Consider the following 15,720-nt stretch of genomic DNA (forward strand, 5'->3'; position numbering starts at 1 on the left):
AATAAAAGGGCAGGGGATGAAACCAGACAAAGCTGCTATCTGAAACAGGCAATGTGTCCCCAGATTTGTTTACATTTGCAGTTGCTCCCCTAGATATTTTGCATTTTCGGTACAATCAACAACGATTGCTTAATACATTCACACTAGTGCTATTCATAGCAAGAAAATCTCAGTAATTCTGCTTTTTCTTTTGATCTATTTTTGCAGGTGTTCTGATGCTGACATGATTAGGCTGAGAGCATACTTCTTTGTCTGAAAGTAATTCTGAGGCAAGACCAAAAACCTTTATCACTGCAAGATCTGAAATACCATCAGTCTTAGGGACATAATTATGGATTTTTTCTAAGCTATTTAAGATTCTTATGACAGATCATGACGAAACAGTACTAACCATTCTTTCACATCCAATTCAAACAACTTCTGTTACATCATCACGGAGAAAGCCAAAGTGTTAGGCATCATAACATATTCAGGAAGACAGACAGTTATGTTCATATAACACAAAATCAGCTCTTCGATTATTCTTGAGTACATTTATGCTGCCCAGTTGGAAACAGCCGAGAGCTGCATTTAGACTTCAGTTGGGTACATTTATTGTATGAATTATTTTCAAACTGTCAAATACCAGCATTGTGTTTACCTAGAATACACGTATCACCCTTACTCCACGTCTTCACTTTAATAGACATGTAATAATTCAGCTCTTTGAAGGGTTGTCTCCAAATAGGACAGCTACACTGGTATTTTGAAAGCTGTTTTTTTCCACTTCTCATGCCCTATTCTCTACATAAATGATGTAAATGGAAGTCACTTACTAAATCCTTCAGAGAGATGCATTCAACATGAATCCAGGCAAGGGATATGTGCATGAATGTGGTGACAACGTTTCAGACCTTGCTGGTTCTGAACTAAAATAAAATCTGTGAAGCTTTGGGGAGGCGAAGAAAAGCAGATACAGTGGGTTTGGGTTCTTTTCCTTCTTCTCCATTGAAATCCAATTATTCCTTATTTAAAAAACCTATATATTACTCGTCAATAGTGAACCACTTTTGTGGCCTCTACACCATCTGTGAAGACATATTCCACATAGGATCTCCACAGAACTCATTCTGTACTTAATCTATACTGGCATTCTCCTACACACACAGGATCACAAGATACTTGAGGTTGGAAGGGATCTCTGGAGATGATCTAACCCAACCCACTGCTCCCAGCTGGGTCAGCTCTGACGTCAGAACAGGTTGCTCAGGGCTTTATCCAGTCTTGAAACCTCCAAGGATGGAGACTACACAATCTCTCTGGTCAACTGCTCACTGCTTGACTGTCCTTATGTTGAAAAAGCTTTTCCTTATATCCACTCTCAATCTCATGTCAGTTTATGCCCAATATCTCTCATCCTCCAAACAACACAAAGCTTGGAATAGTCTGGCTCCATCTTCTGAATAAACTCCTCGTAGGTACCAAAGGTCACTAACAGGCCCCCGCGAAGCCATCTCTTCTCCAGGCTGAACAAGCCCAGGTCCCTCAGCCTCTCCCAGGGCAAGTGCTCCAGATCCCTGACTCTCTGCTGAACTCGCTCCAGTGCCTCAACATCTTTCCTATACTGTGGGTCCAAAACCTGATGCAGTGTTCTAGATAATGCCTAATGAGTGCTGAGTAGAATATAATCCCTCCCCTCGATCTCCCAGCTGCTGGGTGCTGTTGGTCTTCTTTGCTGCCAAGGCACACTGCTGGCTTATATTCAGCTTGCAGTCTACCAGTATGCCCAAGTCCTCTTCTGCTGAACTGCCCCGAGTCAGTCAGTTCCCAGCCCACACTGTTACATTCCTTCCCAGATGCAGGAGTTTGCATTTGACCTACTGAATTTCATATGGTTCCTGTCAACCCATTCCTCTGGTTTATCAGGGTCACTCTGGATGGCAGCCTTGTCCTTGAGCCTATCTACTGGTGCCCCAAGTATGGTCATCTGCAAACTAGACCAGAGAGCATTCTGTTGCCTTTTCCAGGTCACTGATAAAGACATTAAATAGCAGAGACCCCTGTGGCACTCCACTTGCCATTGGCACCCAGGCAGAGTATGAACCATTAACTGCTACCCTCTGATCCTAAATATCCAGCTAGGTTTTTCCCCATCTTGTTGTTAACCCATCCAGAACAGTAAGGTCCTAATTTGGACATGAGAATACTGTAGGAGACTGTCTAGAAATTCCTGTTAAAGCCAAGGTCAATGGCACACATTGCTCTCTCATCCACAAAGCTAGTCATTTCGTCATAGCAGGCAATCAGGTTGGTCAGGCATGATTTACCCTCAGTAAATCCATGTTGACTGTTTCAATCAGCAATTTGCCCAGAATCATATTCCAAGAGGACTCACTCCATGATTTTCCCAGGGACTGAAGTAAGGCTGACTGGCTTGTAGTTCTCCAAGTTTAAATTTTGGGCTTTTTTGAAGATAGGTACAACATTTGCCATTCTTCAGTCAACAGGGAACTCACCTGATCTCCAAGACCTTTTGAAGATGATAAGACAGCAACCTTGCAAGAACATCTATTGACAAAAGTCATAAGCCTCCAGCCTTCCTCAACACAGGAGTCTCCCCTTATATCACAAGTGTCCACAGACTCCGGCTGCTCCGTTTTGTACAGTCAGGAGATTCAGGCTCTCATCCCTGCAGGGTGTCTGTGAAGACCCCATCAATCCCTTTTCCATCTTCCCTGATACCATATAGTCCGCTCATCTCCTCCCACAGCTCCATAACTTGGCCACAACTCCCCATCCAGCACACACATCCAGCACACACATCCAGCAGGCATGGCCACCACCACTGACTGCCCCAGTCTCAGTGAGAGGCACTGGGCACTGCCTGCAGTCTGGCACCTGGAAAGCAGCATCCCTCCTGGAGCTCTGCCTGAGCAGGGGCCTCTGCTGTGCCAGGGGTAGCTGCTCCAGTTGCAGCTGGGGACCAGGCTCTGCGATGCGGTCGTAACTGATGACTCCCCACACTGCCTTCAGCAGGTTTAAGGTCCCCTTTTGTGCAAACTGTAGCTTCTAAGAAGTGCACCCTAGTTCCCACACTCTGGCAGTTACACAGCTGTATCCCCAGCGCTAGCTGAACATGTGCTTGATCCACTCTACCCAGGGGCTGTCCTTTCGCAGCAGCAACCTGGATCTGATGGTGCCATAAAAAGTCCCCAGAGATCCAGAAACCAAACCACAAACTGCAAACGCCATTCACAAGCAGCAGCCAGAGCCGGGACCCTAGCACATGCCCTGCTGTGGTCCCCAGGGACACTTGATGAGCAGACAGAGGACTGGCACATGCAGGAGCATGCTCCCAGGGAATGCTCTCCTGCTCCCTGCACCACCAGCTCCCTTTTCTTGAGGCACCTCCTGAAGCTCCCCATCTCCTCTGCCCTCCCCTCTGCAGGACCACCATCCCACCCAAACACCTCCAGCCACCCGAGATCCTGCCTGCCACCACTGCCTCCCAGTGATGGGTGCCCAGGCTGAGGCTCCTAGCTGATCCATGGGAAGCTATCAGCCATGGCCTGAGGGCTGAAATAGCCTTTATGGACAGGTAAAAATCACCGGACCATCCTTCTTCCCAGCGATGAGGAGGAGCTGTAAATCCCTTCTGCCCCTGAAGCTAACACGAGCTGGGTCCTTCCACAGGGTCTCTCCTACCACTGCACTGCTTCCCTGGGCTGTCCCTATCCATTGAGCAGGGGGGGCTGCAAAAAACCTTCTCCTTCAGATATGATGTTTCCTTCAACACCCACAAAACAGTTTGAAAATTAATCCAGCTAACCAGAGCATTTCAAGTGAACTTCTGAGTTGGTTTTCAGCATTCTCCTAAACTGAAAACTTCAGCAAAATTGGAAAAGTAAGTATCTTTTTAACCACTGTTACCCTCCTGGAGCACGTGGATGGGAACCTGAAGTGATTTTCAGCCACGTGCTGCACGAGGAAGAGCTCCTTCACAGCAGCGGCAGCCATGGGGGAACTGGGGCCCACAGACAACAGGTTTCAGGCATCATGGCTTTTTAAACTAGCTGACAAGACTCCTCATCTGAGAGATTTTATGAACATTACGGGGTTTCTTTTTCATTTTTCAGCAATATTTCAGTTTAGAACACAAATCAGACTGCAATATATTGAAGAACAAGAAATGAGAGACACCATTCTGTCCAGTTCCCCAATGTTTACAGATACTCATTTCTTTGCTTTTAGCAGATCAGAATGGGCCTCCAGGTGCAGAACCAGTATTGAAGGTCTGGGACAAGAAGTAAGACCTCCATGAAATGAAAGGGCATTAAATAAGGCCAGACATAAACTTATGATGACATATAATTATGAACAGGTGTGACACTGGGTGAGGAAGGAAGAAGAGGGAAACTTGGTCTAATGCAAGTCTTCAGGCAGAACATTTAGGTCCATAACAGCGGCGGCAGCAGCGAAAGCGGCGACAGCGACTTGAGGTTAGTGCGGGGGCGAGGGCAATATCGGGCTTAACCGGGCGGTTTTTCGTACTCTGGGCCCCGCCTGAGCCCCCCGCAAGCATCAGCCCCGAGCTGCTTCCTCCTGACCCCGGACCCGGACCCGGAGGTTCCCGGCAACGAATCAGGAGAGGAGGGGGCGTAGCCGAAGGCACCGCGGAGGCACCGCGGGCGATTTAAGCGATTTAAACGCTCCACCCCCTGTTATCGGGTGATAAAAAGCCTCCTGGAGGGCAGGGACTAGTCCCTGGCCAGAAGGGAGAGGGAGACTCAGCAGTGCCTGTGTGAGTCAGCAGTGACTGGGTGTGTCCCAGGGCAGGAGAGGCTGCAGTTGTTTGCAGCTCGTTGGGGAGGGCGCTGACTCCCTCCCAGTGCACAAGGCGAGGAAGGTGCCAAGGAGCTGTGAACCAGGGGTGGCACCAACAGGTATTTCCCAGTTCAGTGGAAGAACAATGGTATCCACCCGGTGGGAGAAGACCAAAATGGATGTGGGAACCCAGACAGAGCTCCCACGGAAGGAGGCGATGGTGCAGGTTGCAGGCTGCAGGGAATGCTACACCGTCTCTGTGGTGTCAGGGGGCTGTGTGCGCTGTGAGCAAGTAGATGATCTGCTTGGCCGAGCGGCACAGCTGCAAAGCCAGGTTGAAAGGCTTCAAGCCAAAGTAGAAAGGCTTAGGAGCATTCGGGAGGCTGAAATGGAGATAGACTGGTGGAGCCAAGCTCTGCCCTCCCTGCAACAAAAATGGGAGCACCTGCCGGAGAGCTCCCAGGATCGAGGGACCCCTGTACTCTGCCCCTCTCAGGTGGAAAACGATAACTTAGAGGAGAGGAGTGAGTGGAGGCAAGTCTATGGCCGTGGCAAAAGGCGAGTGCCCTCCTTGCCTACCTTGCCTCCACAGGTGCCTCTGAGCAATAGATATGAAGCCCTAGTGGAATACAGCTGGTCCAACGGGGATGTGGTGGAGAGGCAACCTATATCAGAGGTCCCACCACAGTCAGAAAAACCTGACGGGCGTATAGCTACCTCCTCCACAAGGAAGAAGAGAAGAGTTTTAGTGGTTGGAGACTCCTTCCTAAAGGGATCTGAGGGCCCAATATGCAGAGCTGACCCCCATCACAGGGAGGTCTGCAGCCTGCCTGGAGCCCGAATCAGGGATATCACCAGGCAACTCCCCAACCTGGTGAAGGCCACAGACTACTACCCCCTGCTGATCTTCCAGACAGGTGGGGAAGAAGCTGCATCCCGTAGTCTGAGGGGGATGAAGAAAGACTATAAGGCCCTAGGGCGGTTGGTGAAAGAGTCTGGGGCACAAGTTGTTTTCTCCTCTCTCCTTCCATTTTCAGGTGATGACGTGGGATGGAACAGTAGTATTCTCTCTATTAACGCCTGGCTACGAGACTGGTGCTACAGGCAGGGCTTTGGGTTCTTTGATAATGGCTGGTTTTATAAGACAACAGGCGTGACAGTGATACATGGGAAAGGTTTATGTCGTAGGGGCAAAAGGGTTCTGGGACAGGAATTAGCAGGGCTCATTCGGAGAGCTTTAAACTAGATTCGAAGGGGGATGGGGTGGTAGCTAGGCTTGCACCACTGGGGCAACGCTCTAGTGTTGAGGTAGACCAGGAGGCCTCCCATCCCCCTGGGGTGAATTCAGGGGGTGAATCTGGGATGAAACCGGTGTGCCCAGCTCGCTCCCTGAAATGCCTGTACACCAATGCACGCAGCATGGGGAATAAGCAGGAGGAGTTAGAAATCCGTGTTCGGTCGGGGGGCTATGATCTAGTGGCAATTACAGAGACTTGGTGGGATGCCTCGCATGACTGGAATGTGGTAATGGATGGCTATGTCTTGTTCAGGAAAGACAGGCCGCTAAGGAGAGGTGGTGGAGTTGCTCTTTATGTGAGTGAGCAGCTAGAATGTATTGAGTTCTGTCCAGAGGCGGATCAGGAGCGAGTTGAGAGTTTGTGGGTGCGAATGAAGGGGCAGGCTGGCAGGGGTGATACTGTTGTGGGTGTCTATTACAGGCCACCGGATCAGGATGAGGAGGGTGATGAGGCCTTCTACAGGCAGCTGAGAGCAGTCTCGCAATTACATGGCCTGGTTGTTGTGGGGGATTTCAACTACCCTGATATTTGCTGGGAGGCCTACTCAGCCAGCCATCCCCAGTCCAGGAGGTTCCTCCAGTGCGTTGATGATAACTTTCTGATGCAAATGGTGGATGAGCCAACTAGGAGAGGAGCGCTGCTGGATCTGATCCTCACTAACAAGGAGGGTCTGGTTGAAGAGGTGAAGGTTGAGGGCAGCCTTGGTTGTAGTGACCACGAGATGGTAGAGTTCAGGATCTCATGTGGCAGGAACAGAATAGCTAGCAGAATCACAAGCCTGAACTTCAGGAGGGCCAACTTTGGCCTTTTCAAGCAATTGCTAGGGGAAATCCCATGGGACAGGGTACTAGAAGGTAAGGGGGCCCAAGATAGTTGGTTAGCATTCAAGGACTGCTTCTTCCGAGCTCAAGATCAGAGCATCCCAACAGGTAGGAAGTGAAGGAAGGGTAGCAGGAGACCTGCATGGTTAAACAGGGAACTGCTGGGCAAACTCAAGTGGAAGAAGAAGGTGTACAGATCATGGAAGGAGGGGCTGGCCACTTGGGAGGAATATAAGTCTGTTGTCAGAGGATGTAGGGAGGCAACTAGGAAAGCTAAGGCCTCCTTGGAATTAAACCTTGCAAGAGAGGTCAAGGACAACAGAAAGGGCTTCTTCAAATACATTGCAGGTAAAGCCAACACTAGAGGCAATGTAGGCCCACTGATGAATGAGGTGGGGGTCCTGGAGACAGAGGATAAAAACAAGGCGGAGTTACTGAATGCCTTCTTTGCCTCTGTCTATACTGTTGGAGGCTGTCCTGAGGAGCCCCGGACCCCTGTGGCCCCAGAAGAAGTCAGGATAGAGGAGGAATCTGTCTTGGTTGATGAGGGCTGGGTCAGGGACCAATTAAGCAATCTGGACGTCCATAAATCCATGGGCCCTGATGGGATGCACCCGCGGGTGCTGAGGGAGCTGGCGGAAGTCATTGCTAGGCCACTCTCCATCATCTTTGCTAAGTCGTGGGCAACGGGAGAGGTGCCTGAGGACTGGAGGAAAGCGAATGTCACTCCAGTCTTCAAAAAGGGCAAGAAGGAGGACCCGGGTAACTATAGACTGGTCAGCCTCACCTCCATCCCCGGAAAGGGGATGGAACAACTTGTTCTTGGTGCTGTCTCTAGGCACATCAAGGATAGGGGGATCATTAGGGGCACTCAGCATGGCTTCACCAACGGGAAGTCTTGCTCAACCAACTTGATAGCCTTTTATGAGGATGTTACCCGGTGGATAGATGATGGTAAAGCTGTGGATGTGGTCTATCTCGATTTCAGTAAAGCGTTTGACACGGTCTCCCACAGCATCCTCGCAGCTAAACTGAGGAAGTGTGGTCTGGATGATCGGGTAGTGAGGTGGATTGTGAACTGGCTGAAGGAAAGAAGCCAGAGAGTAGTGGTCAGTGGGACAGAGTCCAGTTGGAGGTCTGTGTCTAGCGGAGTCCCTCAAGGATCAGTTCTGGGACCAGTTCTATTCAATATATTCATTAATGACTTGGATGAGGGATTAGAGTGCACTGTCAGCAAGTTCGCTGATGACACAAAACTGGGAGGAGTGGCTGACACACCAGAAGGCTGCGCAGCCATTCAGAGGGACCTGGACAGGCTGGAGAGTTGGGCGGGGAGAAATTTAATGAAATATAACAAGGGCAAGTGTAGAGTCCTGCATCTGGGCAAGAACAACCCCATGTACCAGTACAAGTTGGGGACAGACCTGTTGGAGAGCAGCGTAGGGGAAAGGGACCTGGGGGTCCTAGTGGACAACAGGATGACCATGAGCCAGCAGTGTGCCCTTGTGGCCAAGAAGGCCAATGGCATCCTGGGGTGTATTAGAAGGGGTGTGGTCAGCAGGTCAAGAGAGGTTCTCCTCCCCCTCTACTCTGCCCTGGTGAGGCCGCATCTGGAGTATTGTGTCCAGTTCTGGGCCCCTCAGTTCAAGAAGGACAGGGAACTGCTAGAGAGAGTCCAGCGCAGAGCCACGAAGATGATTAAGGGAGTGGAACATCTCCCTTATGAGGAGAGGCTGAGGGAGCTGGGTCTCTTTAGCTTAGAGAAGAGGAGACTGAGGGGTGACCTCATTAATGTTTCTAATATGTAAAGGGCAAGTGTCATGAGGATGGAGCCAGGCTCTTCTCAGTGACATCCCTTGACAGGACAAGGGGCAATGGGTGCAAGCTGGAACACAGGAGGTTCCACTTAAATTTGAGGAAAAACTTCTTTACGGTGAGGGTGACTGAACACTGGAACAGGCTGCCCAGAGAGGTTGTGGAGTCTCCTTCTCTGGAGACATTCAAAACCCGCCTGGACGCGTTCCTGTGTGATATGGTCTAGGTAATCCTGCTCCAGCAGGGGGATTGGACTAGATGATCTTTCGAGGTCCCTTCCAATCCCTAACATTCTGTGATTCTGTGATTCTGTGATAATTTGTGTTAACAGCATGTCAGATATGGTGGCTACAGAGACACAGTAATACCAGGGTATAAGAGCTACAAAATGTAACATTTGACCGTGTAACCACGGGTATAAATGTTTTATGAGCTCCAGCAAGACCTAAAGAACTATCGCAGATTGGGTGGAAGAGAAAATGACGCTTAAGGAAGGCGAAAGTGGGTCTATGTGGAAAAAAAAAATCAAAACAATTCCCCATCATATTCTCATGACTCACTAACTGGAAGCCAGGGAGGGAGAAAACACAAAGACTCAGCCCTAAGTATTCCTCACACCTGGCTTTATGCAAAGTCAGCATCAGGGGCATTTTAGAATCATAGAATCATTTTGGTTGGAAAGGACGCTTAAGATCAAGTCCAACCTAGCACTGCCAAGTCCACCACTAAACCATGTCCCTAATCACCACATCTACACATCTTTTAAATACCTCCAGGGATGGCGACTCCACCACTTCCCTGGGCAGCCTGTTCCAATGTTTGATAACCCTTTTGGTGAAGAATTTTTCCTGACATCCAGTCTAAACCTCCCCTGGTGCAACTTGAGGCCATTTCCTCTCATCCTATCATTTGTTATTTGGGAGAAGAGACCAACACCCACCTCACTACAACCTCCTTTCAGGGAGCTATAGAGAGTGATAAGGTCTCCCCTGAATCTCCTTTTCTCCAGACTAAACAACCCCAGTTCCCTCAGCCACTCCTCATAAGATTTGTACTCTAGACCCTTCACCAGCTTCGTTGCCCTTCTTTGGACTCTCTTCAGCACCTCAATGTCTTTCTTGTAGTGAGGGGCATTTTAGATATATAACCAAACCTAACTCTAAAAAGAAGACAATTACATAGAAATGGAGCTTTTACAGAGACTTCCTGCAGACTGCAGGGTATTATTTGGCCACTTTGTAGCCTACCAGATGCCCTAGCCCCTTGCTTAGTGCCAACCCAAGGCTTATTCCCAGGCCAAGAGATTTCGCAAGAAATACACCCTACTTCGCTGGCTCTTTAGGTTGCTTTTGTTGACCTTTGCAGCCTCTGCAGGCAGTTGTCTCATTCCCAGAACGCCAGTCTCTCTCATAGTTTACTAGTATGAATTGCTCACTTTCTTGAGACCATATTTTGCCACTTGAAAATTTAATTTAAGCCAGTTGACTTCTCCTAAAATTTAATTTCTCTCCAGTGAAATCTGCCACACAATACTAGATCACAGAAGCTTCACTAAAAGAAGGTCAACACCATCCTCACCTGCATGAGGTGGAGGCACTGACAGCAGGTTGAGGGACGTGATCCTTCCCCTCTGCTCAGCACTGGTGAGACACACCTGGAGTTCTGGGTCCAGTTCTGGGCTCTCCAGTACAACTGAGACATGGACATACTGGAGCAGGCTCAGCGAAGGACCACAAAGACAACTGAGGGTCTGGAGTGTCTGTCCACACAGCCCCCCACAAGGGGAGGTCGAGAGAGGTTCTCCTCCCCCTCTACTCTGCCCTGGTGAGGCCGCATCTGGAATATTGTGTCCAGTTCTGGGCCCCTCAGTTCAAGAAGGACAGGGAACTGCTAGAGAGAGTCCAGCGCAGAGCCACGAAGATGATTAAGGGAGTGGAACATCTCCCTTATGAGGAGAGGCTGAGGGAGCTGGGTCTCTTTAGCTTGGAGAAGAGGAGACTGAGGGGTGACCTCATTAATGTTTCTAAATATGTAAAGGGCAAGTGTCATGAGGATGGAGCCAGGCTCTTCTCAGTGACATCCCTTGACAGGACAAGGGGCAATGGGTGCAAGCTGGAACACGGGAGGTTCCACTTAAATATGAGGAAAAACTTCTTTACGGTGAGGGTGACCGAACACTGGAACAGGCTGCCCAGAGAGGTTGTGGAGTCTCCTTCTCTGGAGACATTCAAAACCCGCCTGGACGCGTTCCTGTGTGATATGGTCTAGGCAATCCTGCTCCGGCAGGGGGATTGGACTAGATGATCTTTCGAGGTCCCTTCCAATCCCTAACATTCTGTGATTCTGTGATTCTGGGAGGCTGAGAGGCTCAGGAAGGACCTCATCAATGCATATAAATACCTGATAGGAGGGTGCGAAGAAGACAGAGACAGGCTCTTCTCTGTGGTATCCACTGAATGGACAAGAGCCAATTGTCACAAACTGAAATACAGGAAATTCCTTTTTCTTTTAAAAAGAAAAAGCTTTTTTTTATTGTAAGGCTGATTGAACACAGGTTCCCCACAGAGGTTGTGGAGTCTCCATCCTTGGACATACTCAAAACCTGACTGAATGTGGCCCTGGGCAACCTGCTTTAACTGATCCTGCTTGAACAGGGGAGTCGGACTCAATGATCTCCAGAGGTTCTCCCAACCATAACTGTTCTGTCAGCCTGTGTGCACCGCAGTGCCTTGTAGATAGACATTCCACAATAGGTTGCACAACACTAAGATTTTTCTTTTTATTTTTGAAGTATATGCTTCTTGTTTACAGAATCATGCTAGAACTACAGCAGGACAGCACAGTAAGTTCCAAACTGTGTTCATTCAGGAAAACTGTTCCAGAAGTTGAACATGGCTGTACCTTCAGATGGTGCAGAAAATTCGTGTTTCACTAGTACTCCTTCAGTGGTCATCTCTCAATTGCTTATACTTATGAAAACTAGCCAGGAAGCCCCAGAATACCGCTATCAAAGTTTCCTCCTTGTTTGGCAATGTACTTACTGTGATACTTGTCATAGCCTCTACTCTCAGCTCCTGTGGCAGAAGGAGGGAAAAGGGTTCAAATCCCTCATTACCAGCTAACTGCACACCTAGACCAGTGCTGCATCCAGGAGCTTGGTGTATCCCAGGGTCAGAAGACCAGCTTGCTGCTACGGGTGATTAAAGTGCATGTTGCACCCAAACAATAAATTGTCCCATACATTATTTTCTGGTAAATGGTGGGATAACTGGTCTGTACTTTCTGGGTAGCGGCAGAAACTGGAGAAAGCAGAGAACAGCTCAGAAGGCTAGTAGCAACAACTGAGTTGAGCTAGCCTGCATCCAGAGCATTGGTTACGGTAGCAGCTGCTAACCCACATTAACTCAAACTTTTGCCTATAGTACCTGAAAAATCAATCAAGAGGGAGTTAAAAGCACTATCATTTTAAAGACAAAAGGGCTGTGTATTGTTAGGACCCATATTATAGCAATATCCAACTTAACGTCACATATTCCACAGTGACGAATCCTTTTGAACACCCTCTCCTCCGCATATACTGGGTGCTCAATAGCATCTCAAGCTAAACAAGGTCTAAGCATGCCCAACTAAGCGTGTCTGAAAATGGGTAATAAATCTGGGGTTCTACATGACTGACAAATTGGTTTTTAGGTCTATCAAAAATACCAGTGTCTTCCTTGCCGCTGAGACCAACTTCATCCATCGGCAGCAGAAGGTGGAAACAACATACAATTTATGGTTTTCAGTAAATATCGTTGTGACAAATTGTCAAAGGTAGAATCAACTTAGTTTTTGAAAGCTATCTGACAAATAAAAAAAAAGACTAACAACTTCCTTTTAATGAAATCTAAACTTAGCTTTAATAATTAGAATTTTTATAAAAAGAAAATTGTCTTCCTAAGCAAAGATTGGCACTAGTTCACGTTGTCAAATTTGACAGCATGAAATCATAGAACAAACGATGGGATTCTGCAGCTGCTAAATACTGTCAAATACACTGTACAAGTTTTATTCTTATAAATTCATTAATATGAGGGCCTGGTTTTGGAAGGAAATGCCTCTATTCCCAACGTACAATTTGGACAACAATGGTTCTAAAGGATTCCTCACCGTTGTTAAGATGGCTTGCTGTTCTTTCAACATTTAAAAGCCCTGGTCTGCACACAACGTGGTACCAGAGCCCTACGGAGTTGGCAAGAGTTTAGAAACAGCTAGAACAGTTTACGAGCACGTTCCTACAGCTGTTCTGCGTGACAGACTGTACAACCGCACGCACTGACAGCCAAGGTATAAGCTACCCCAGCTGACTTTCCACTGAAGCAGGTGGGTGCAACCACAACCCACTAAGGCAGCTCAGCAGCCAACTGTGACCTTGTGCCGGCAGTGAACAGCTAGTGAGAAGAACTACTCCAGCTACATGTACTGGATTTCATTTTTCTATGTATAAAGGAAAAATATAAAGGAAATTTGTGTAGCAAATATTGTGTGTGTGGACTCATATCAGTATTAGCCTGATGCAGGTTAAATTGCTGTAGCTGTGTGGCTAGACACACAAGTTAGCACATATTTTCAAAAATGTCAATAAACATCCAAATATTTTTATATATAAATTAAGCACAAATCCTTCGAATAATTATGCTGCACATAAATTCTATTTAATATTAGAATGGCAAAAAAGTGCTATATGAATTTTTTAAAAACATTAAAGTTTCTTTTCATTGTTGTTAAAGAGAACTCAAAATCAATCTGATGAAAAAAATAAAACCACTTTGAGAAAAGCATACGCTAACAAAACTTATTATTGAACTATTACATTATTTATCTATTTTTTTGCTGATGTTCCATCTGATTTGTTGAAAACCATTCACAATTTAGTGTTTCAAAAGTCAAAAATGTAATTACATTCAAGGCAGCTATGGTGCACTTGAGTGGTGTTCTCACCATTTTTTATAACAACCCATGTTAGTTGGACACAGTAAACAAACAAGTCCTACTCCCTACACTCATTCTGCTCAAGACTGTCTTAGATAATTCACTTGCCTTGACTAGGACTGCAGATACAACATACTTTTTTGCAGACCTCATTACAGCAGTTTACTTCAGCATCTACCAACTGTATTCGTTTCTGCCTCCGGACATCATTGTGGATCATATGACTGCTCTTAGTCTCTTTCTCTCAATGAAAAAACACCAGTGCTGCTTTAGATCAGTTAACACTGGAAATGACTGCAATCACTCAGGTCCTACCAACGCTCCTCTACTCCCAAGCTCTAGCAGGGTTCTCACAGTAGACATCCCTCCCTCTGTCTCTCGGGCAAGGCAATTGGACAGGTCATTCTTACACCCTGTAACACTGTGGTCACAGCAACAGAGCAGGTAAAAAACTATTTCAATATAGCTTAGACACGGAGAATTCATCTGTGACACTAACACAGAAGGCATGACGTTCTTGTGGAGGTTAAAAAAATGGGAAAACATAAAATGTAGAAGAGCAACTGTTTAAATTAAAAACTTGAGTTTAGTGCTTTAAACAGAATTCATACATGGCAAATGGAAAAAATCTTACCATAATCACTTAAAATCAGAGAAGGTTCTTGGTCTTTGTCAGGTAAGAAGCCAAGCATAAAAACTGATACTGTTCCAAAGGAACATGGTTTTTTTATTATTTTATCATTAATAGTAAACTACCTTCTTCTTTAGAAAGCACTTGTGTATCATTATCACTACATTTTATTTATTTTTATCTGGATCAAGATATCTGTTACTTTTATAAATCATCTTTTCCTACGAAAGATGTGCATGTCTATTTTCTGTTTGTGATCGATCAAGCTTGCTTCCTGACCTCTGCGTATTGAAAGCATGGATTATTTATTACTACTTTAAGTCATCTCATCTCCTAGAGGCACAACTAAGGTTATGTTGGGTATACACTATCTATACACCTTTTACCTTTACAAGTACCCATTCCTCTTCAGTGATTACTAAGCAGAATTTAGGACTACTAACTCATATGAAGATTTCAGGTACAGACATACACTTACATTTGTTAAGCTGAATCCCACCGATGGTTTCTAAGCGACCACATATCAGCACAAGTTTGGATTTGGATCTGGCATAGATAACATACCTGGAATATTTGCAGCCAGATTTGCTTCTTTTATGGTGTCTGAACAGCCAGAGGAATGTTCTATACACCCCAGAGCACTTGATCTTTAACATCACATACGTAACAGTGATCAGCTACTCCTCTCAGCACCATAAGGTTTAAGTAAGCCAACCAGCATTGCACCAGCCTTGAAAAGACATTCTCCCTTTGACACTTCACATCCAGGATCATGTTTCAAACATGTCACTCAGTTTTTCAGCCCACGATCAGGATTTGAGCCTCCTCTCAGTCTGGCTGGGAATTACATATCCCTGTATTAAATAATCTCTTAGACAGAAAGTTTTAGACCTCCTCATCAACAACATGAGAGGAAGCTAGATCAACAAATGGCTCCCAGGCTGACCATCAGTACTTCTGCTATGGATTCAGATGGGAGAAAGCCTTAGAAAAACAAAAACTCTCATTTGAGTGGTTATTCACTGGTATGGTAGGTGCTCAATGGTTTTCCCCTTTCCTACTGCCTAAAATGAACCAAATCTGCATTATTCAAAACCGTCACCTTCTGCCTTGGGGCAGTGAAGACACATACTCGTGACATCTCCTTAGTCACCAGGCTCACAGGGTGCCCACCCTGGATGGAGGCAAGGAAAATGGTGCCTATTAACAGGATACCCCAGCACAGAAGCCAGGAACTGAAAGCCCACCGGTTAGAAACACCTAAAGACAGTGTGCAAGCAGCACTGGCATGCTGGGGAAAGGGAGCACCTTTCCCACCTTCTGGCAGCAACTGTGGAGGATACAGTCCTGTATCTCACTCGGGGAACACACCCATGTGTAA

General features: G+C 46.8%; 1 protein-coding gene across 5 annotated transcripts in view; it reads right to left on the reverse strand.

The window, feature by feature from the left end:
- Positions 1-15,720, reverse strand: part of RIMS1 (regulating synaptic membrane exocytosis 1) — a 364,447-nt gene that overhangs the window by 300,144 nt on the left and 48,583 nt on the right. Inside the window, exon 2 of one of the 5 annotated variants that reach the window (XM_068425028.1) lies at positions 9,469-9,496. The exons of the other annotated variants lie outside the window; for them this stretch is intronic. Coding sequence (XP_068281129.1) covers positions 9,469-9,496 — 28 coding nt within the window. The remainder of the gene's footprint in view (positions 1-9,468; positions 9,497-15,720) is intronic. 5 annotated transcript variants of the gene reach the window in all.

This window comes from Nyctibius grandis, chromosome 1 (genome assembly GCF_013368605.1).
Source record: "Nyctibius grandis isolate bNycGra1 chromosome 1, bNycGra1.pri, whole genome shotgun sequence".
Lineage (NCBI taxonomy): Eukaryota > Metazoa > Chordata > Aves > Nyctibiiformes > Nyctibiidae > Nyctibius > Nyctibius grandis.